The 22744-nt window shown below is 45.2% G+C and overlaps 1 protein-coding gene across 1 annotated transcript in view; it reads right to left on the bottom strand.

Moving 5' to 3' along the window:
* Positions 1 to 22744, bottom strand: part of slc16a2 (solute carrier family 16 member 2) — a 41731-nt gene that overhangs the window by 281 nt on the left and 18706 nt on the right. Inside the window, 8 exon segments of the mRNA XM_072693331.1 lie at positions 1 to 8302; positions 8750 to 8987; positions 15197 to 15425; positions 16039 to 16182; positions 19661 to 19856; positions 19858 to 20070; positions 20072 to 20152; positions 21519 to 21663. The exon segment at positions 1 to 8302 is cut by the window's left edge and continues 281 nt beyond it. Coding sequence (XP_072549432.1) covers positions 8767 to 8987; positions 15197 to 15425; positions 16039 to 16182; positions 19661 to 19856; positions 19858 to 20070; positions 20072 to 20152; positions 21519 to 21663 — 1229 coding nt within the window. The 3' untranslated portion in view covers positions 1 to 8302; positions 8750 to 8766.

Consider the following 22744-nt stretch of genomic DNA (forward strand, 5'->3'; position numbering starts at 1 on the left):
GGAGAAAGGAGCAGAGGTGAGAGAGGGGAGAGGTGGAGGCTGTGAAGGAGACGCAAGAGCTGTGGAATCATCTTCCTATGAAGGTTTACGGCCTGTGTGGGTTCAGTGAGGTGGTCTGGTTTCCACCTGGCCTTAACATTTGTCCTGAATGATCGGTAGTGGACCGGCCTGGCAGTACAGACCCAATGGTTGCCGTGACAACACAAATATTATTTTATTTATATTTTTTCTAAGACCGAATTTAATCTACACGGTTTAAAAGGGGACCTCCGCCAGCGATTTGGTGTGAAACACTGTATTATATACTGTAAATTTGTGACGTAGTCATGACAACTGACATCTGGTTCCATTCACCACCACTGTAACAAAATCCAATCCACAGTTTCACACCAAACCCTGCTCAGAGTGTGTTCCTCTCAACCAATGAACTATTCCTAAGATTTCTTTTAAATCAGCAGAATTCCCCTTTAATCCCACATTATCATCACAGCAAGGCCGAAGGCTGCTCTCTCGGCCCGCTGTTCCCAGAGCTGCGGGGGTGGCTCGGACACATTTGAGACCACGGTAGGCGTAATCATCTGTACACCTCACTGTCCACTCATGAGCAGATCACTTGGGACGGATGCTAACGCTAAGGTCAATAGTTTAGGGCCTAGTCTTAGGCCTGTGTTACTTTAGGGACCATTTACTGTGGGCTTAATGACCAGTGCTGCAGTGACCGGGAAGAGATGCTACGGTATAAAAAAAGTGTACACACAAAAACACAGACGGCACCAAGTGGTGAAGCTAAACTGAGAAAAGGTTCATAGAAAAGGTCAGAGACAGTGACCCTTTATTCTATACACTAAAGGGTTGCATTATACGTCTATAACCTTAGTTTATGCCCTACAAAAAAGTGTGTTCAGTCCTATAAGTTCATCATTACAGTCATTATTACAAAAAACGAACAACTCGCAATACTCCGAACGGCTGTAGAGTACAAGTCTAAGCTTAGAGGGTGAATTAAGTATGTACAGGATTGCAATAAAAAAAATAAAAGGTGATATCTTTATATATATGCATATATACTGTAAATATCTAGACGCATTCGTGAGAGTCTGCACTGGGTACAGCTTTAAAGTCCATCAGTTCTGTGGAGATCTAATCAATACATTTATCACTACTCAATAAACTAGCTAATCAAGAGGTGATGCTCTATTCCTATTGGCCCTTTTTAAAGCAGGCACGGTCGTGGTGGTGAGATTTAAAGCTGTCCACGTCTGCTGGACAACGCTGATCAATAAGGACTATTGATTATTGATCTTTGAGTGATACATACTTTACAGAAATGATCTATATAACAAAATAATAATGCATGACTAAGAAAGACCCCAAACACTGTTCTACGATTAGCTAAACTGCTAACAATAAATGAAAAAAAAACAACAGCCACTAATTAGCATAATGTTAACTGCATGGTGCTGATTGGTGGATGCTGAGTTTCATTCACTGTTAGCCACATTATGCAACACAATCAACAAGCGAGAGGTTAAAAAAACAAAAAACTACTAATTTGTCAACAACAGCAATAATCTCAAAGTCTTCAGCTATTGGCTGATATATAAAAATATGCGCATTCCTTCGTGAAGATTGGATTGGATTGAAAGAAGAAGGCAAAAATCCAGTCGCATGAGGTAAGAGAGGGGCGTTACTTATCAAACCGAACGCGCCATCGCGTTTTCACCATGGAAATATATCAAATGCTTCACGATCTGCAGAATGTGGAGCAAAGCCAGAGGAAAATGAAACACAGAGAGGATGAAGGAAATGAAATTAGGTGCACACACACACACACACACCCACACTTATACACCCACCCTTATACACCCCACATATATATAAACACACACACAGGGGCCCTATTTTAGTGATCTAAGCTTGATTTAGGGGGCGTGTCGGGGTGTCTTTGCTATGGTAACGACGGGAAAAGTTTGCCTTGCTCGGCTTAAAAATCGAGCAAAAGTCATGTACGGACGTAACGTGCAGTAATTACCCAATCAGCGTGTCTTTCTACACTCCCTTTAAGAGCCAGGTGCGGTCAGACTGACCTTACGAGCCTCGGGCTGCACGCGCCTGTGTTGACAATTCACTGCCAAGATAGCAACAAGCGTCTGACTGTTGACGAAGCTCCTGCTGTGTTTTTTTCGTTGCCGAGATACACAGCTATATTCCAGACACTGACCTGAACAGTGCAGGGTGTTAGATAGGGCCCCCCACTTAACTTCATTCACACACATACGATTTGTCCGAGGCCACATTTACTCTAAATCATGGAAGACGGACCCAAGCTCGGCTGCCTATTGTTACACAACTACACCATTTAAAGCAGGGCCGGGAAACGCTCTGCCAACTTTGTGGCAGTGGAAAAGCAATAGTGCTGAAATCCGTCCACCAGGAGTCACTTTGTATGTTTACTAAACTGGAACTCCATTAAAACGTCAAACTTCAGGGATAATGAAACAGCTACGATGTAAACAAAGTCATGCAGAGCGAGACTGTGTACAGTGGTGGTGAAGGGAACCAGACGTCTGGAAAGTTGAATGCATTTAAAAGCACCCCAAATAATTACAGAATTACGGCCAGATGCTTCGGACAGTGTTTTACTATACTTCTGAATAGATTCTGACCTAAAATTCATTACTTTAATGTAGAGGTGCACAATGGATTAGTAAAGCAGAAAAGTTGCAGTTTCCGATTTAAGCCAACCAATAAAAACAAAATAGGTTATCATATGAATACATAAAAGTAAGTGTACCCTCACGAGTACAACAATGTGCTTAGGGTACATTGGACTACTGATTTGCATTAAAAGAGATTTTAAAAAAATGGGAAAATCCAATAAAAATTCTGATTAAAATGTACTAAAACTAACCTAAAACCTGATAGCCCTAACCGAGGGCTATCAGTCTATTAACAAGTTCTACCCTTTGTGTAAGCGTACTTACAAAAACGTAGGTGTAGGTCCCTGCTGGGTTTGGACTGTAAATACAGTGGCTATAGCAGTGTTCTAGTCACTGTCACGTCTGGTTTCATTCACCACCACTGTAAAGAAATCTGAGTCGGCACATTTCTCCACAATAAAGCATTCCAGACAAAAGCCACTCTGGATGACTGGCTACACCTGAACCACTGAATTATTCAGAGAATTTGAAAAAGTTGGTGTACTTCCCCTTTAATTGTCTCCAAAGGCCAGTCTGCACAGGGCGGCTTTATGGGAGCTTCTCCAGCCTCTAAACTGGCCCAGTGAGGTCGGAACGTGACAAGCTAATACGTGCAATCCCTGAGGTTCTGAAATAGCCACTGGGGATCACTGGCCCACTCACACACACACACACACACACACACACACACCAGAGACATGGCACTGTCACTATGGCTACATCTACTCCTATGTCTATTTGCAGTAAAGAGAGGGTGTTTAAGGAGGCTCTGCTGGGAGATTCCCTCACTCAGCACTGCTAACAGTTCAGCGAAGGTGGAGAGAGAAGGAAAACGAAGGGGTGGAGAAAGAAAGGGAGGAAAAGAGAAGAGAGAAATAAGAGATAGAGATAGAAAGTTGCATTGAGGGTCTTTAGCTTTGAGGCTCGAACTCTTCACCCTGCAGTTGCTGAATCCAAGCAGGTCGATTTCTGAGGTATGTGTGTCCTTGTCTTTTTCCTAGATGAATCAAACATCAGTCTTTCACTCACTGTTAGCACTTCCCACGTCCCTGTTCTCTACTCCCCTTCCTTATGAGAGCATCTCCGGAGGTGTTTCACAGAACAACCTGAAGGGGGGGATACTGAGGCAGTTTGGTTCTAGTGGTGACTGGATCACTGGTTGGTGGTCTCTATGCAGCGGTGCTAATTAAGGATGCATAGCCCTGAGGCTGGCTTTAACAACGACGGTGAAACGTCCAGACGACTTCCGGCGTTCAAACTACGTTAAATTAAAGGAAGTGAAGTATGTGGAACCTGGTAACACCATCAGTTCACCATGCTGCCTAACAATGCCAGGCGTGGGCTAGAGGGCAATAAAGCCCCCCAGCATTGAAAGAACTGGTGTGGTGGTAATCATCCAACATCTTGACCTGACCATGACCTCATTCTTGTGGCTGAATGCAATCAAATCCTGACAGCAATGCTCCTCTAGTAGAAAGTCTTCTTCTCTGGACAGTAGAGACAGTTACTCCAACAGAAGCAGATCAGCTCTTTTTAAAGCCCTTGATTTTAGAAGAAGCAGTGAATGAGCAAGTGTCCAAATACTTTTGCCCATTTCTCGCATGTTAGTTATTAACCTTTTGCCTTTACGTTTAGGTTCCAGTAGCCTGAAACAAGAGCCTGGAAGTCTCACCGCGTAAAGCCAGCCTAACAGACAGGTGTTCATGACAACGACCTTATGGGAATGCACCACATGCGCTGAACAAGGTGGAGAAGGTGGAGGAGAAAAGACGATGGAGCTGATATGAGCTCGGATGAAGGTGTTTTCTGACCAAAATAAAGAATTTCACATTTCACAATTTTACAAAGAGCATAAATACTGACCCACAGCCTGTCCACCGCGAACACGGCGTAACACTAAAATACCCCAATGCCACGAGCGAGTCGCGTCCCTCACGTTTCTGCTGGGTCAGGAATGAATCACGGCTTATTTCCAGCATCTCCATTCATGCACAGACTGTCTCTGCAAGACACGGCATGACAGACTTCCTCCTGTGTTGCACACACATATATATATATATATATAAATGTGAAAAAATCAGGACACCCCTGAAAACCTTTGTCTTTTTGAACATATTTAAAGATCTGGACGTTTGCTGGACCTTCATGTGATCAGCACTGAGAGATGGAGGTGATCTAACTAAACTCACTCACCTGAAGAAACGTCTTTAATCATCAATTATTAAATGAAATTAATAGAAATAGAACATTCATTAATGTGTAGAATCAGACTCAGGAGCAGAACATCAGCTGCAGATGATCAGAACATGGTTGGAGAGGATTATTCTGGAGGAGTCTGGAGTCTTATTTAAACCTCAGACGTTTAGTCTGGTCTGATCTGGATTGATGGCTGAAGTGAGTAACAGTTAGAAATCAGACCCTGTTCCACCGTCCACTAAATCATCTACAAGTGGGGCAGCTGACCAACATGACCAGGTCAGTCTGTCCTAGCCAGGTTAGCCCAACAGCAGGCTGCCGATTTGAGGCTGAACTGGGACGAGAGCTACCTGTAGGTCCTGTGATGACCTTTATTGTTGGATTGCTGGAGACTTCGTCATGCATATTATTCAAATGTATTAATTAATATTCAAAATTAATATTAATAATGATTCAAATTCTTGTTCCATCTGTTTAAATATGTCGAAAAAGACAAAAGTTGTTCCTAACAGGACTAAGATATATATATATACACACATAGAGCAGCCATAACATTAATACCACCTAATACTGAGTAGGTCTCCCGTGTCAAGGCATGGACTCCACAAGACCTCTGAAGGTGTCCTGCTGTGGTATCTGGACACCTTCAGACGTTACAGCAGAAGTCCCATAAGTTGTGAGGTGGGCGGAGCCTCCATGAGCAGAGCATCAATGAGAGACTTAAGCACTCCCATGAAACGGTCAGTTGTCCTCTCTTGGAGCACTTTTGGTAGGCAATGACCACTGCCTGATGTGATCCAGTCATTATCTAGAACATCTCAGTCTGGTTCTTGTCAAAGTGTCTCAGATTCTTACGCTTGTCCATTTTTCCTGCTTCATCACTTTCATCACCTTCAAGAACTGACCGTTCACTCGCTGCCTAATATGTAGATCCCAACCCTTGACCGGAGACACTGGAGATGAAGATCATCAATGTTATTTACTACATCTTTCAGTGGTGCTAATGTTATGGCTGATTGATGTATATGTGTATACAGATCAAATCCTTCCCAAACACAAAACGCAGCAGCTCGTTTAGCTCTATACTGGCTGAAATCCATAAAACCCATATGAATGACCCCAGAGCTGCTCCTACTACAACATACGAGCTGTTCTACAAACACATCAACGACAGCTGATAAAATGAAATCAGATACAAATAATAATCAAAAATTCATAAAATCATAAATATCACACTTTACGTAACTGCAGTGTTTGTTTGTTCGTCCTGTGAAGGCTACGACTGGCGCGTCTGTCCTAATAACCGGTTCTGAGGGTTTATGAAGTGTGGCTGTTCCCATAGAGAATGAATTAAGGCTACTTTACCATAGCTCACTGGCACCAAGTGTTGCAACTGACTGACTGACTGACTGACTGACTGACTGACTGACTGGCTCTAAAAAGTCGGCACAGTTTAACGGAGGTTCGTTAATGCATAGTAAAACTCTTGGCTGAGGTTCACAGAGATCTGCAAAGAATCTGTTCTGCATTAGCATTTAACCCCTTAACCCCCATAAACCTCGTCCACGCGTATCCGGGTGTCTTTTTTAAAAACGCTGCTTCTCGGTCCATGCAGGAGCGCCAAAAAGACTACAAAAAGTGCTCCCGCCCAGCAGGGGGCGATAATATTTCATAATATTAGATGCAGAATGCTTGAAAAAAAAAACAACAACTGCCAAGTATGTTATGCAAAATGTCATGAGCGCACTGTGTGAAAACCAGCATAGACCAGCATAACTGGTCCAGAACCAGCAGAACCACCAGCATGTTGTGTCTGGACGCTGGTGTGATGGTTCACCAGGTAAACCAGAACCAGGGCAGCATAAACCAGCTGTTAAACCATGGACTAGTAGACCTCCGTAATTCTAATCCTAATGAAAATACATTAAAGTCCGACTCCTGCCAGAAAATAAAAGCTTTAAAAATGAACTATATCTACAAAACTGCCGAGTTATTAAAAATAAAGGTGCTACAATAGGTTCCTCTATAAAAGGAGAGATGCCACAGAACCGAGGTCCTCAAATCTGGACCTGGATCCCAGTTTCCAGTCCTGGACTTTGTAATCTTTGGTAGGTGTAACTCGGTACGTGGCCGATCAATTCCATTAACTGAGAACAAAATCCAGGACTGGAAACTGGATTCAAAGTCCAGATTTGAAGAACCACTTTTGGTTCTGAAAAGAACCGCTTGAGGAACCTTCCATGATGAACCAGAGATGGTGTGTGGGTGTGAAGAACCTTTAAACTGGTAAAGAACTTTTACATCAACTGAAAGTTCTTTAACTCTTAAAAGGTTCCCCCAGCGGTTCTTTTCCAGAACCACAAGTTGTTCTTCTATGGCGCTGCTCAAAGAACCATGCTGGAAAAGAAGGTGAGCTGTGTGAGTGTGAAGAACCCTTACATCACTTTGCTAAACTCATCCTGGAGAGAATTTTCCAAAGATCCCTTTTTAACCTAAAGCAGCTTTCAGTCGCGGGTTCGATTCCCGAGCCGGAGCCTGAGAGCGCACAGCAGGCCGTGGTCTCTCCGGACAGGTGGAGGCGCTCTCTCCCCTCATTACTCTTAAAGCGATGTTGGAAAAGAGGCGGAGCCTGGCTTCACACGTATCGGAGGAGACGTGGGGTAAAGGTCCGTACCCTCCTAAAGTCGGGAGCATTACTGGCAGTTATTATTACATTTCTTTTAAAAAGCTGCGAGAGGCCGAGGAAAGAGACGATGTCCGAAATATGGACGCGTGGACGAGGTGTGGCTAGAGTGAAGCAGGTTTAGGGGTTAGACGGCTGTGTGTTTCTACCAGAGCGTTTGAGTGTGGCATGTACATCTACGCCGTTTCACGGCATCCTAAAACCTCGGTAGATATCACCATCAGCATCAACGTCCAGGCATGACCGGAAAAGCCTCGGTGGTGGAGGAGGTAAAAAAGAAGATCACGTTTTGTGGAGATAAACAGCTAAAAGTGAGCAGAAATTAGATTTTCATATAGGAAAATAAAACAAGAGGAAGGAGGAATGTCTTCTGGGGGGGTGAAAAACGCTGTCCTGTGAAAACTCCCATTTTCCACGCCACGGAGACGGTCGGCTGTCCCGGGGGAAATCTCAGGCTTTTCATTTTCCTGCGATGGGAAGCCGCTGGAAGCAATGCGGACTGACTGATGCTCTCGCCGATTGCGAATGTTTCTTTTGGGCCTCAAACCTTTTTTCACTGTGTGGGCGTATATCACTCAGCTCCCTTCCGGAGACACCGCAGAGGATGGAGGGAGGGGGGTTCCTATGCCTGATTCCCGGAATCCCTCAGTGGGCCTTTCGGGGAAGTATTAGAGGGGGGACGGGGAGCTCAGGGAAGTTTGGATAGAGGTGCAGGTATCTCCTCCTGAAAGGAAAAAAAGGAAAGAGTCAGGGTCGAGCTGACAATCATATACATATACACTAAACGGACAAAAGTATTGGGACACCTGCTCATTCAGTGAGCAGGTATTAAAAAGCGCTGATCCTGCTTTTGTTGGAGTAACTGTCTCTACTGTCCACAGAAGAAGACTTTCTACTGGATTTTGGAGGAGGAGCATTGCTGTGAGGTTTTGATTGCATTCAGTGTTAGGGAGCGTGGAGGGACACGCACAGCAAAAAAAGTAGTCCCTAAAGAAAAGTTGAGATTCAACTAATACTATTCACTGTTTTACCTTCATCATCATCATCATCAGCTGCACTGGTGGGTTTGGATAGGAGATAAATTATGGGCTTTATCTGTGTTGTAGTCATGGCGACCGTAGTCATGGTGCATTTCCCCTTTAAGTTGAAACAGGTGTGGAGCGGTACCCACCTCTGGCTCGTTGAGGCTCATATGTGTGTCTCCATGTCCGTGTATCCGGGCAGCATGTCTCCGTTGGAGCAGCTCTTCAGCATCCGGTCAGTGCTGGGGTCGGAGGCTTCGGCCTGTCGTCTTCTGAAGCGCTTGTGTACCAGCGGGACGAAGAACAGCACGATACCCCCAACGATCGGGGGCACGCCCGCCAGATAGAACGCCACATGGTAGTTCCCAAAGTAGTCATGAAGAAGACCTGTGGGAGAGAGAGAGAGGAAATGATGCTTCTTATTAACCATTTTTACTTTAACACCCGTAGTAACAACATTTGTAAATGACAAAAGTATTGGGACATCTATTTATTCATTGCTTCTTCTAAAATGCACATCATTAAAAGAGCTGATCCTGGAGTAACTGTCTCTACTGTCCAGAGAAGAAGACTTTCTACTAGATTTTGGAGGAGGAGCATTGCTGTGAGGATTTGATTGCATTCAGTGACAAGAGCGTTGAGGTCATCATTCCCAACTCCCCAACTGCCAATCCTAAAGTACTGGATGGAGCTCCACCACCATCATTCCAGAGAACACAGTTCTTCCACTGCTCCACAGCTCCTCAATGCTGGGGGGCTTTATATCCACGCCTGGCATTTTTAGGCAGCATGGAGCCAATAGGGTCATGATGTTGATCTCCAGCTCCAGAGAGTCCTATTCTATTGGCAGTACTTCTTCTCTACAGGGACTAGACAAGCTGTGCGTGTGTCACCCAGCATGGAGACCTTTCCGTCAGATCTGAGAACCCATGTTGAACTCGGTTCCAGCCGTACACACAGCTTGCTTTTAACTATGGGATTCTGGAGGTCTTCGATTTCTGATACAGGACTATCCAGTGCTCTACTAATGAGGCAAGAGCTGGGAGGCCAGAGAAATGCGTTTGTTAGAAAGGCGTCCACAAACTTTTGTCAACATGGCGTGTAATGTTCATGAGGTTAGAACATCCTTCAGGTCCATAGAGTTGAACCTCAGTGTCCTTAAACAGCATGTCGTCCTGTGTTTGTGTTGAACAGGTCCTCGGGGAGTGAAGCCGGGCCAGACCGGACTGAAGGTAGAACACTGGGCGGAGTGTTGCAGGACAGTTAGTTAGGCTAATGTTTCGACCCACTGAAGATAACAAAAGCCTGTGTCACAGCACAGCCCCGCGAAACCTCAACAGGTTTAAAAACACGTCTTTATCTTGTAAAAACATCCGTCATTTGTTGCAGTTTTCCTCCTATAAGTGAACAGAAAGGAAAACGACACCAAAGCACCAGAGCGTATGTGAGCGCTTCCCTTCAGCTGCCCCTGTAAACCCCATCTACACACCAGGGCTTTAGACCCAACATTAAAGGAGTGGTCCGGTGAAAAACTAATGAGCATGACTGACCTCTGACCCCACAACCAGTCAATCATCCAAGACGTGTTTGGTATCTGACGTGTGCTTCTGTAGTTTACAACGGGAGAGGCTAGGCTAATGTCGCTAACAAACAATGGACTTAGACTGTCACCAATTCCTTCCCAGGGCATAAATGCACAAAATCTTCATTTATTTGCTTTATAAATCTGTTAAAATATGTAAACAAGGTAGACAGGTCTCATTATAATTATTATTTAAAATATTACTATTATAATTATAAATATTATTATTCCTACAACAATTATTATTTTTATTTAAAAGTATTATTATTATTACTAATATTATGTTTATTATTATTGAAATATATTATTATTATAATTATGTTTTGATATTATTATTATTATTATTTTTGTAAGCTATATTGTTATTATTATTATAACCATTCTGTTTTATTATTATTATTATTATACTTGTTGAAGTGAAGTGGACTGAAGTCCAGTGTTTGTTAGCAACATTAGCCTAGCATCTCCCGTTGCTATGCTAACTCCTTTAACCCTTAAAACCCAAGATTAATTTTATATGATTTTTTATTGCTGTAACATTATTCCCACATACACTGTATTGACAAAAGTATTGGGACACCTGATCATTCATTCACTGTTTCCTCTGAAATCAAGGGTGTTAAAAAGAGCTGATCCTGCTTCTGTTGGAGTAACTGTCTCTACTGTCCAGAGAAGAAGACTTTCTACTAGATGTTTCTACTAGGAGCATTGCTGTGAGGATTTGATTGCATTCAGAGACATAAGCAACCATCATTCCAGAGAATGCTGGGGGGCTTTATACCCCTCTACTAGCCCACCCCTGGCATTATTAGGCAGCATGGAACCGATAGAGTCATGTTTAGTCCTATTCTATTGGCAGTACTTCTATACAAGGATAAGATAAGCTGTGTGTGTGCATTTGCACATCAGTGTCAACAATGCATGCAGCTTAGGTCCGGCCGGAAGGACAGCCATGCAGAAAATATCATAGGTTGACTGCTAAGGGTTAACATGAATAACAGCGACGGTCTTCAGTTACAAACACACACACACACACACACACACACACACACACACACACACACACACACACACAGCAAAACATCCAACAGCCCATTAAAACTTTAAAGGCAGTGCTGTGCACAGTGTCCAGCAGGGGGTGGAGACATTAAGGTGAAGAAATGTGCTGAGGTACTAGCAGGGATTTCAGAAGGGTTGCCAAGTATCTGGAACAAAAATCAAGCCAGAGCCAATCCAAACCAAAAACAAGCACTTCTAGGGACGGCAGAGCTTTGAGCAATTCCCTGAAGAGCTCTTGACGTCCCATAGATTATCCTAATGTCCTGGAACCGGAGCCGGAGCAAATACTACGAAAGACCCGGAGTTCTGAACACAGAGGCCCAGCGTTCCAAATCTGTCAAGTACGCACAATACTCAAAAAGCAGCGCCAGATTTGGCAACCCCCGGGTCAGTGAGGGTGAGGAAGGCGGGGAGGGGGGGGGGTGTATGTCTGAAGGCTGCAGTGTCCAGCTCAACAGAGCGAGGCCTTGGAATTTACCCTCAAATATAAACCTATAGCCTGCTCACTGAGCCTGTAGTATATGGGGGAACCTATGCACTGTGTGTGAGAGTGTGTGTGTGAGAGTGTGTGTGTGTGTGTGTGTGTGTGTGTAGGAGTTAAGCCTAGCCAGTTGGCAAGTGGATCAAATTCCTGTTCAACATATTTATTCAAAATTTGATTTGTGTTTAATTCATCTAAAGTATGCTTTCATGCTCCTCCACTCGCAGCGCAAGAGGGACAAGATATACGCTCTGAAAACACACACACACACACACACACAGGTTCAAACACCCACTAACAATATATAAAGCAGTCTGTAGACATGCACACACACACACACACACACACACACACACACTCACACAGGTTCAAACAGCCACTAACAATATATACAGCAGCCTGTAGACACTCACTCACACTCACACACACACTCTCACACTCACACACTCACACACACACACTCGAAAGAAAGGTCTGGGAACTGAAAAAGACATTTTATAGATAAAAAAGTAATAAAATATTGATATCAAAAGCAATCTCAATCCGCTCTCTCTCTCACACACACACACACTAAAAAAGGAGAAGTTTATTTGTTTTTATTTGACTTTTTATTATTTTTTTTATTAGTTTGCAGAACGTTCTCTCCAGACAAAGAGCAGAAGGTACTTTATGAAAGCCCCTTGCCGGACATTCAGTCACGAAAGTCCCAAACCTGCCCTATTCTTCCCTAGAACCCAGTCAGACACTCTAAACCGCCGTCCAGGGAATGCTGAGGTCACACAGTCATCACCTCAGGCCGAAGCAGTGCCCATGCTCTGACCCCTGTAGGTTGCTATTCATTTAACCAACTCCAGAGCCACTGATGATGGAACATGCCAGAAAGTGCTGCCAATAGAATAGGACTCTCTGGAGCAGATCAACATCATGACCCTATTGGCTCCATGCTGCCTAATAATGCCAGGCGTGGACTAGAGGGGTATAAAGCCCCCCAGCATTGAGGAGCTGTGGAGCAGTGGAGGAACTGTGTTCTCTGGAGTGATGGTGGAGGAGCTCCATCCAGTACTTTTGAATAGGATAAGATGGGGATGATGAGCAGGGGTGGTGATCAATCGACCAACATGCTGAGCTCAGTAGCGCTTTTGTTGCTTAATATAACAATCCGGAGTCGATGTCTGAGCCCCGAGCGAAAACACCGATTTGACTTCCAAAAGCCGTTCTGTTCAGCAAAAACAAACTCGAGGCAGTTTGACGATCTCCTTCTTCTGCCTCACATTTTCTGAAGGCCATGCTTTTGTCTTTTTCCATGAAAGCAGAACATTCCTACACACAAAAACCTTCAGTAGGTTCCAAATTACTTCTCCTATACTCTCCAGTTCTGCAGTAGGCTCCAAACCACCTCAAGGACAGTTACCTTTCTGACCCACATCCAATCAAGAACTTCTGAAGTAGTCGGATCAGGTGGAGTGGATTAGTGTTGGAACCGGTGGGACCCTTGTTGAACATCTACCTCCACTGAGGTTGGCCCACGGGAGCTGATGGCAAGCAGGAGAGTGGTGCTGGTCCCTTGGTGCTTCGTAGACGTTCAGGGGTCTTGGTAATGGCATTGGCATTGGCGATTTGGTTTGGTGATGGCTTTTGGCGAATCCCCTTGATTTCGGAAGAAACGATCAATGAGGTGTCCCAATACTTTTGTCCAAATATTGTCAAGATGGCAACACTGCAGGCTTTTCTCCATCACAACTCCTGGGATGTCTAAGCTGAAGTTATATGATATGATATCCGTGGTGAAAAGCTGAGCCCACACTCCCGTCTCCCGTCTCCCATGGCTACGGATTCAGCCCCCTCTGCCTTCCTCGTAGCTGTCAGTTCATCTCCACTGTGTTGCTTCTCCTAATGGTGCTGCTGCCCTTCAAGTTCGCACTGTGTGCGTGGGCAGGGAACAGCCGATGCATTTTGAGTGTGGCATCTCGGGATGGTGGTAAACTATGGTATGATATGGTTTTAAGATTTTACAGAGCTAATTTGTTTTTATTACTTTTAATGATTTTGCAAAATAGCTGAACCTCATTAGCCTGACGGTGGCGCTACAGTGAAGCGACACTGATGTGGTCGAGTAGTAATTCTATTTTTAGCACTAATTTCTTGTCTCGTGCACTTCCAGAAAGTCTCAAGTACCATATAGCTCCGCCCACTTATATTTTATTATTTGCATTTAATGCAAAATCACACACATTTTGAGGGAGACCTGGCAACGTGATCTCACATAGAAACGGCCATGTAGTCGATTGTGTGGGTTAAGGTGTAGGTTAAGGTTAGGTGTAGATTAAGGTGTAGATTAAGATCATTAAAATGACAGTTTTACAGTTGCATTAGATTTGAAGAGTCGACGCTGACAGGCGCCCCCTGTAGTCTTTTCCTCGTCAGTAGAGGTCGCATTTCCTCTGAATATAAAAACGGACGTTTTCACGGTGAGATCAGACTGGGTTGTCGTCCGATCTGCACAAACTGGGCTCAGAATGACACCCAAAAAACATTCAAAAATGTCTCATTGAGTGATGCAACTGCACCACCACTAGGTGGCGCTTCCTCTGCGACCTATTCTAGATCAGGTTCTACTCTGCTGATGCCATATTTACAAAATCATGGAGGTCCAGAGCTAATCATTCTTGACTTCGTCGGGTGTTTGGCGGCTTCAGAGTCGTCCAGTTGGCCAGACCAGACGCCACGGAACTGGAGTCTCTGTACGGCTAGACGTTGACTAGGCTTCTCCCTGACGTGCTGAGGAATTAGCTGCGGGCCCTCAGCTTTCTTCAGTTTATTGAATCTGAGCTGCTTGAGAAGGAAGCCGCTGGACTGGGAAATATAAACATGGGCTAACAGTTGTGCCATCTAAAACAATTCGGACGAGCACCAAAGCGGGGGCCGAGGAAGCTGAACAAATATTCACGCTGTGTCTTTGTCCTGAGGTGCATTTAGAGAGTCTCACCCTGAGTCACTCTCAGTGGAGGCTCTGCTGAACGTGCTCGAATAAAAGCCCTACGCAAAGAAATGAATGGCCAACAAGAACCAATCCATGCTCTCCAAAACGTCCCCAAAGCCTGAAGATGACCTTTCTTGCCTTCTATGGTCATCTTAATGGGAAGAGGTTCTCCTGATGAGCTCTGACCCGTTGAGGCATGGACACCGCATTGCGTACTGTGGTATCTATCGTTCCTGTAAGGTGTGAGGTAGGGCCTTCATTGCCATCAGTGAGCCTTTCATTGGTCCTTTATTGGAGCACTTTTGGTAGGTACTGACTACTGCATACCGGACCTACCTGATGTTCTGAAGATGTTCTGACCCTCCAGTCATTGTCCAGAACATCACAGTTTGGTTCTTCTAGTCAAAATGTCTCAGGTTCTTACTCTTTTCCTGCTTCAGCACCTTCAAGAACTGCCTAATATGTAGATCCACCCCCTCAGAGGAAGTACTCACCTGCAATAGGAGGGCCTGCCGTCATTGGTACAGCCATGAGGCCCAGCAGGTAGCCAATAGCCTGGGATGCCTGCATGGGCCCCACCAACTCGAAGGCGATGGGGGCCATGATGGTGATAAAACAGCCATCACACAGCCCCATGAAGACACACACCACCACCAGCCCCTCAAACACTCGGCACAGGGGGATCATCATCGACATCAGGCCCAGGACCATGAAGGAGACCACCTAAACATACACACATGCACAGAACAAGGTAAATGACGAGCTGCAAAGCATTTGGACTCATTGTTCTGTCTGATTTACTACGTGGACAAAAGTTTAGGGACAAGCATTTTGGATGAGCATTGCTGTGAGGATTTGATTGCATTCAGCAGCAAGAGTTAGTGAGGTCAGGATGTTGGATGATTGATCACCTTTTCCCACCTCATCATCCCCTACTCCCCAACTCATCCCAAAAGTACTTGATGGAGCTCCTCCTCCATCATTCCAGAGAACACAGTTCTTCCACTGCTCCACAGCTCCTCAATGCTGGGGGGCTTTATACCCCTCTAGCCCACACCTGGCATTATTAGGCAGCATGGAGCCAATAGGGTCATGATGCTGATCTGCTCCAGAGAGTCCTATTCTATTGGCAGTACTTCTTCTCTACAGGGACTAGACAAGCTGTGTGTGTGCATTTGCACATCTGTGTCAGCAATGGGTGCAGCTTAAAGTAGCTGAATGCATTCATTAGAAGGGGTGTCCACAAACTTTTGGGCATACATCATTTTATATATATATTATACTTTTTCATATAATTTTATATATATATAAATATATTACTATATTAGTCTCTTACCTGCAAGTAAATTTTCCCCACCCCAGGAATGAGATCGCCCACTTTTCCAAAGAGAAGACGTCCGACTCCGGAAGACGCCCCGAGACACACCAACAGCACCCACTCCTTCTGTGTCTCCGTGAACTGCTCCTTCACAAACTTCATCTGCAACACAATTTGTATTGTTGTGTACAAATATTACAATTAATATTTCACTGTAATTAATATCACAACACCCAGGGAGTTTTTTTACTCTTACAATATCATAATTCAAAATTTGAGACTTGAACCTTCCCCAACCTCTAAAAGCTCCTCACAGAAAGTTCTTCACCTAATGGTGATGAAGACGCTGCCTGATGCCTGAGACACTGTTCTACCAGAGTTCTGAGAAGAGTTCGGCTCTAGAACCTGCTTTTAAAATCAGATCATTAAAATGGTGGAGGGATACATGCTGCAGGGTGTAGTGCGGCTACAGAAAGTAGTCCCTAAAGAAAACTGGATTAGCTGAGATTCTCTATTCACTATTTTACCTTCATCATCATCATCATCATCATTCCATATAAACTCAGAAAACTCGCTGCACTGGTGGGATTGGATAGGAGATAAATTATGGGCTGTATCTGTGTATCTTGTAGTCATGGCGACAGACGTCTGGTTTCATTCACCGGCACTGTAAAGAAATCTGAGTCTGCAGTTTTCTCTACAATTGCTTCATTGAATTTCACACCAAACTTATATGTTCATTTCAAACCCTGAATGTTACAGAGAATTTTGAAAATCAATGGACTTGCCCTTTAACCTGGAGAAGGCCCAGCCTGTAATGAATGCGGTCCTGAGCGCGAGAGGGGGCTGTAAGTCAAACCAAATCTACTCTTACTTTTCTTTGTTTTTCGGAAACGACTGAAGGGGGTGTGGAATAAGCGAGGAAGGGAGCTGGATGAAGGGGGAGGGGGGGGGGGTTAAGAGAGTAAACACTCTTTAGAAGAGTGTCCTGAGCTCGGGGGGGGGGGGGGGAGATCGCCTCCACGGGTAAGCCAAAGCATGTCAGCAGCCATAACGGCTACTCTCGCGCAAGTGCAGGAGTGCCAGACGCAGAGTGAGGCTTTGGCTCTTGAGGAGTGTGCTGACAGACACTGAACGCACACACACACACACACACACACAGTCACTCATGTACAACAAAGGCCGGGGGTAATGTTTACATTCGATCCCAAGCCTTCAAAAACATGCCTGCAGGTGGGAGCGAGTGGCGGGGGGTGAAGGGGGGGGGGGCAGTTTCTCATCTTTACGACTTCATACCGATGGCCCAGAGGAACACACCCCCCTCTCACACACATCCGCAACACACACCCCCTATTACATACACACACATACTCCTTGCAACACATCCGGAATACCCACAGTACACATTCCCAAAACACATACTTACAATACATACACACACACACATCCGGAACACATACACACCCTCCTCAATATCCGCAAACACCCACACACACACACGCACTTATATCCACAGTACACTTCTCCAGAGACATTCGCACACACACACACACACACACACACATATATACACCATAAAAGACCCCCATAAAAACACACACAGGTCTATAAACTGAGCTGCTATAGTCTGAGGTCCATCTACTATATAGGTGCCCTAAAGAGTGTGGGTGTACAGTTACAGCCTGTAGATCATGTGCTGCAGCACAGTCTATTAACCCCCCAAGCACAGGGGTGGTGTTCCAGGGGTCTTTACACACACGGTCACTGCAAGGTTGACCCAAAAATAAATATCCAGCAAAGAGCAGCTCGGAATATGAATGTATATATATATATATACATATTTTCCATAGACTTCTGAATTCATTCTGCTGTTCCTGGAGTAGCCATGCAGCCCCGGGCCATGACACTACCTCCACCAAGTTTGACAGATGAGCTTATATGTTATGAATCTTCAGCAGATTTCCACACTTTGGCCTTTTATCAGACCCATCTACCCTATAGGTGCCACACAGGGTATGGGTGTTTGTAGCAGCATGGTCTATTAGCTATTAGCCCCCCACCCTTATCCCATATCAGAATATTATGACCACCCAATGTCCTTGGCGCGGATGACACTAGCAACACGTGTCGTGGTATGCACTGTATGGGGTGAGGGAAGGTGGTCATTATAGAGATTAGACTAGGGATGCACCGATCCATCTTTTTCTGTTCCGATACCGATACCGATACATGAACTTTGCGTATCGGCCGACATCCAATACTGATCCGATATCCCTGTGGAATTAAGAAATTATATATCTCACCATGTGGTAGAGATTTAAGGCATCAGGATTGATTTAAACATTACTTTACTAACTTTATAAGACATACTATAACAAATTACCACAGATATTAATTAACCAATTTCGGTTATTGATCACAGCATCGTCTGGGCTCAGACTTTTATTTTATAATTCTAAGTCTGTGAGTCTAAAGAGGAGCTAGCAGCCCCTCCCTTCTCGGTTCTCCTTATATGGATGACCAGCCGGATTATTCGCTGAGAGATGATGACCGGTCGAGGGCACCACACTTGCTGTTTGCTATGATATGTGTATCACCTCTGTAAGTTACTCTGATCCAGAGTTATGAAGCCTAGAAGACCAGCGGTGCGAGAATCAGGTCCCGTGAATGGATCGGTCTAAAAATCTGATACCCGATCCAGCTAATTTTCGGGACCGATAACTGCTCCTAGTATCAGATCGGTGCATCCCTAGCATCGACTGCTCTGTACCACTTGCGGGAGCTGACTTGCCCCTCTGGCATCAATAGCCAGTGGAGCACCACGGTCCTAGACCTGTGAACCAGCAGGGGGACATGACCCACAGTTTGAAATCCAATGGCCAAATTGTGGCTCATCAATATTGGTCAGCGTAATCAGGTCTGACCACATACCTAGGCTGGGTCGGGTTTGGGCCGTACAACTTGGGGGCTTGGGATTTTCCATTTTGTGCGGGCTGTGTTTAGAAGCCTGGCAGCTGGAGTCCGTACGGCAGACACAGTGACCATCTCAACGGCTTTAATGAAAGTCTGCTTACATTCCACTGCACTGTTTATGTGATATGAGGTCACGGATGAGGTTAATGCAGATATGAACAGAGGGCCTTAGGAGTTTCAGCTGAACGTATCTGAAGTATATGAGGGAGGAAGGCCAGTGTTTCAAACACATTCCAACAGTGTATACACTATACGTCCAAATGTTTGTGGACACCCCTTCTAGTAAATGCATTCAGCTGCACCCATTGCGACACAGATGTATAGAGAAGATGAACCTATTGGCACCATGCCCCCCAGCACTGAGCTTCACCATCGTTCCAGACTGAGGGGCTTTATACCCCTCTAGCCCACGCCTGGCATTATTAGGCAGCATGGAGCCAATAGGGTCATGATGTTGATCTGCTCCAGAGCGTCCTATTCTTTTGGCAGTACTTCTTCTCTACAGGGACTAGACAAGCTGTGTGTGTGCATTTGCACATCTGTGTCAACAATGGGTGCAGCTTAAAGTAGCTGAATGCATTCATTAGAAGGGGTGTCCACAAACTTTGGGCCATGTGGTGCACTTTACTGTACACCTCTACACCTCTACTTTTTGAGTTTCTCTCACCAGGTGAATATAGGGCACGAAGTATCCCAGCACCGCCGTGGCCACCCCGAACGCCCACACGCGGTACGTCAGCATGCTGAAGACTCGCACGTTGAAATACTTTCTCATCTTCAGCAGGCTCCTCCGCCACCGGTTCCCAGACACCGAGCCTGGAGCTCCAGCAGGCCCTGGGGGCCCTCCGTCTGGTCCATGCCCGCATCGGGCACCCTCCACTGGGGAACAGAGGCCGGAAGGTGAGGGCCAGCACCGACTGGACCAGCATGAACAGGCTCAAGATCTGGAAGGTTCTGCAAAGGCCCAGCGGCCCCACAACCTTCTTAAGTAGGACCGGCAGGCCCATGGAGAAGATGCTGCTGGCTGCGGTGACCACTCCGTTGGCCAGGCCCAGGCGCTGCCGGAAGTAGTGCCCAGAATCACCAGAGACGCTGGAAGGCAAAGGAGGATCCACAGCCAAACAGGATGCCGTAGGTGAAGTAACGTAGACCCAGGGTCCTACAGAGAGGGGCGACAGAACAACTGATATTTCACTGAAGCTTTAACAGACGGTGAGGAGCAGTTTAGCACAGATCTGAAGATCTGACTGAATCTGAGCAGAAAGAAGAGCTCTACGATCTTCAGGACTCATCCTGCTACTTATCTCAGCAGGCAGCATCAACAAACTCCAGTGACCCAGTTCTACTGGCAGCCATATACACCCATGCCATTAACAGTGCCTCCACCATGTTTGACAGATGGGTGTGGTATGGTTGTGTTGGACGTTCTACAAACATCTAGAGGCCAGACCTTTAATTCCTTCATTTATCATGAAACAATGAGCCAGCCGGCCACACCTGACTCCATAACTGCCTGTCAATTAAATGAAATGTCCAAATACTTTGAGCAGTTATGCAGTATTAATGTTAAACCTCAAACCTGAACTTCAATCATTCATTGCTTCATTGCAAATTCATTGAGGTGGTGTATGGAGGCAAAATTATAATTATTATTGTGGAACTGTCCAAATACTTATGGATCTGAACCGAACTGTGTATCGTCACACCCTGTTACACTGTATATTTGTATATATAAGGAAGGGAGCCAGTAAGTGTGCATATGTGGTCTTGAGTCCGTGTGTGTGTGTGTGTGTGTGTGTGTATACGTACATACATATATATGCAATTTTCACTTGGCGGTTTGCCATCAGCCCACTCCTGCATGTTCCTTTGGTTAATGCGGTTAATGATTGTCCACTGGGTAAATGGACAGTGTGTGTGAGAGAAAGCAAGAAAGTGTGACACACACACATTCGAATACAGAGAATCAGTATTAGCCATAACATTAAAACCACTACCAGCTGAACTGAAGAACACTGGTATGCAGTGGTCAGTGGTCAGTACCTACCAAAAGTGCTCCAAGGAAGGACAACCAAGGATCATGAGCACCTTAGACTCACTGATGCTCAGGAAGGTCCCACAAGGACCTGCTGCTAAGGGCCTGAAAGTATCGGACACCACAGAAAGCCTTCAGAGATCTTGTGGCTTAATACCCTAACAGGTCAGAGCTGTTCTGGCCCCACACAAAATCTGGCGGGTGGTGTTAATGTTATGGCTGATTACAGCTCTTGTGAAAAAGGTCTATTAGAGCATTTCTATTAAATCTGTGTGTGTGTGAGTGTGTGTGTGTGAACCACAGCCTTGAAAGAGAAGCACTAAATAAATATTTAAATGAGATGTATCCTTCTCATTTAAATATTTAGAGTGAGGGTGTGATGTGTGTGTGTGTGTGTGTGTGTGTGTGAGAGGGAGGCATTCAGGCAGCACTGTGAGACTCTGTGGAAGAAAAGGAGGAGGAGGAAGAGAGCAGGAGGAAGGGGCATTACGTGGCGAAGGAGCTGCTGAGGAGTCCGAGGAAGGCGACGAAGGCTCCGCCCACTGCCGTCTTCCTGCAGCCGAAATGATCGGTGAACATGCTGACCACCGGAGAGCAGAAAAAAATCATCCCCATCGCCAAGGCCCCGACCCATGCTGCGGAGAGAGAGAGAGGGAAAGAGAGAGAGAGACACTGAATGATCATGGCAGGAGTGAATTACACCTGTCTGAGCATTTTCGATATATAATAATAATAATAATATTAATATTTTGCCCACAGTGCTTGGACCCCTAATAAACTGAGGTTCCCTATTTACATTCTAGGGCACTACTGAGCAGGCCGGTCGTTCTTCTCGGACTGTCTGAATCGTGAAGTGGAAGTCGAGCGCTGCAATCTCCCACAATGCACTTGTAATGCCCCTCGTTATGGGCAGCAGATCATTTGCTGCCGCACAGCGCTGAACGCTCCTCTACTGCTTTATCAAACACATCTGTGGTCCAATCAGATTTAGGAGACACAAAAGTTTCGGCACCCCCTAGCAACCACTAAGCAACATTATAGCAACCGCCCTGCATATATTTCACTACAGCATCCATTTAGCAATACCATAGCACAGCAACTAGGATACCACAGCAATCGCCTAGCAACACCTGGTATTTACCTGGCAACACCAGAGCAGCCATTTAACAAATGGGGTTGTCAAAGTATAGACCCCCCTTAGTTACCACTAAGCAACACCAAAGCAACCACCTAGCAACAAAATAGCATACTACAACACACCAGCATCCACCTGGGGTACCATAGCAACCACTTAGCAACCATGGTGTATATATATATATATATATATATAAGTATACGCACATGTAAAACACACACACACACATTTTTGCAAGGAAAGGCAGAAAGTCCACAGCGGGCTGGCCTGATCTGAGTCCAGTGTTCAGGCGGTCCAGGTGTGTTTGGACGGTCCAAAGGTAGCTTAACGTCTGCACAGTTTGTTCAGTGTCTGATCACACTGGTTAAACATTGGAGGCTGATCTTATGGTGTGCGTGTGTGTGTGTGTGTGTGTGTGTGTGTGTGCATCATGGCTGACAGTATGCATAAAAACGTAGGGCCCTTCTCTTAAATCCACAATTTTATGCATCTGAAATGTAATTAATCACTATTTATTAATCAATATTTTTCAGCCTCTCCGTGCCTTTAAGACATGATCTATGCAAATGAGCTCTGTTCTA

This window comes from Salminus brasiliensis, chromosome 12 (genome assembly GCF_030463535.1).
Source record: "Salminus brasiliensis chromosome 12, fSalBra1.hap2, whole genome shotgun sequence".
In the NCBI taxonomy this organism is placed as follows: domain Eukaryota; kingdom Metazoa; phylum Chordata; class Actinopteri; order Characiformes; family Bryconidae; genus Salminus; species Salminus brasiliensis.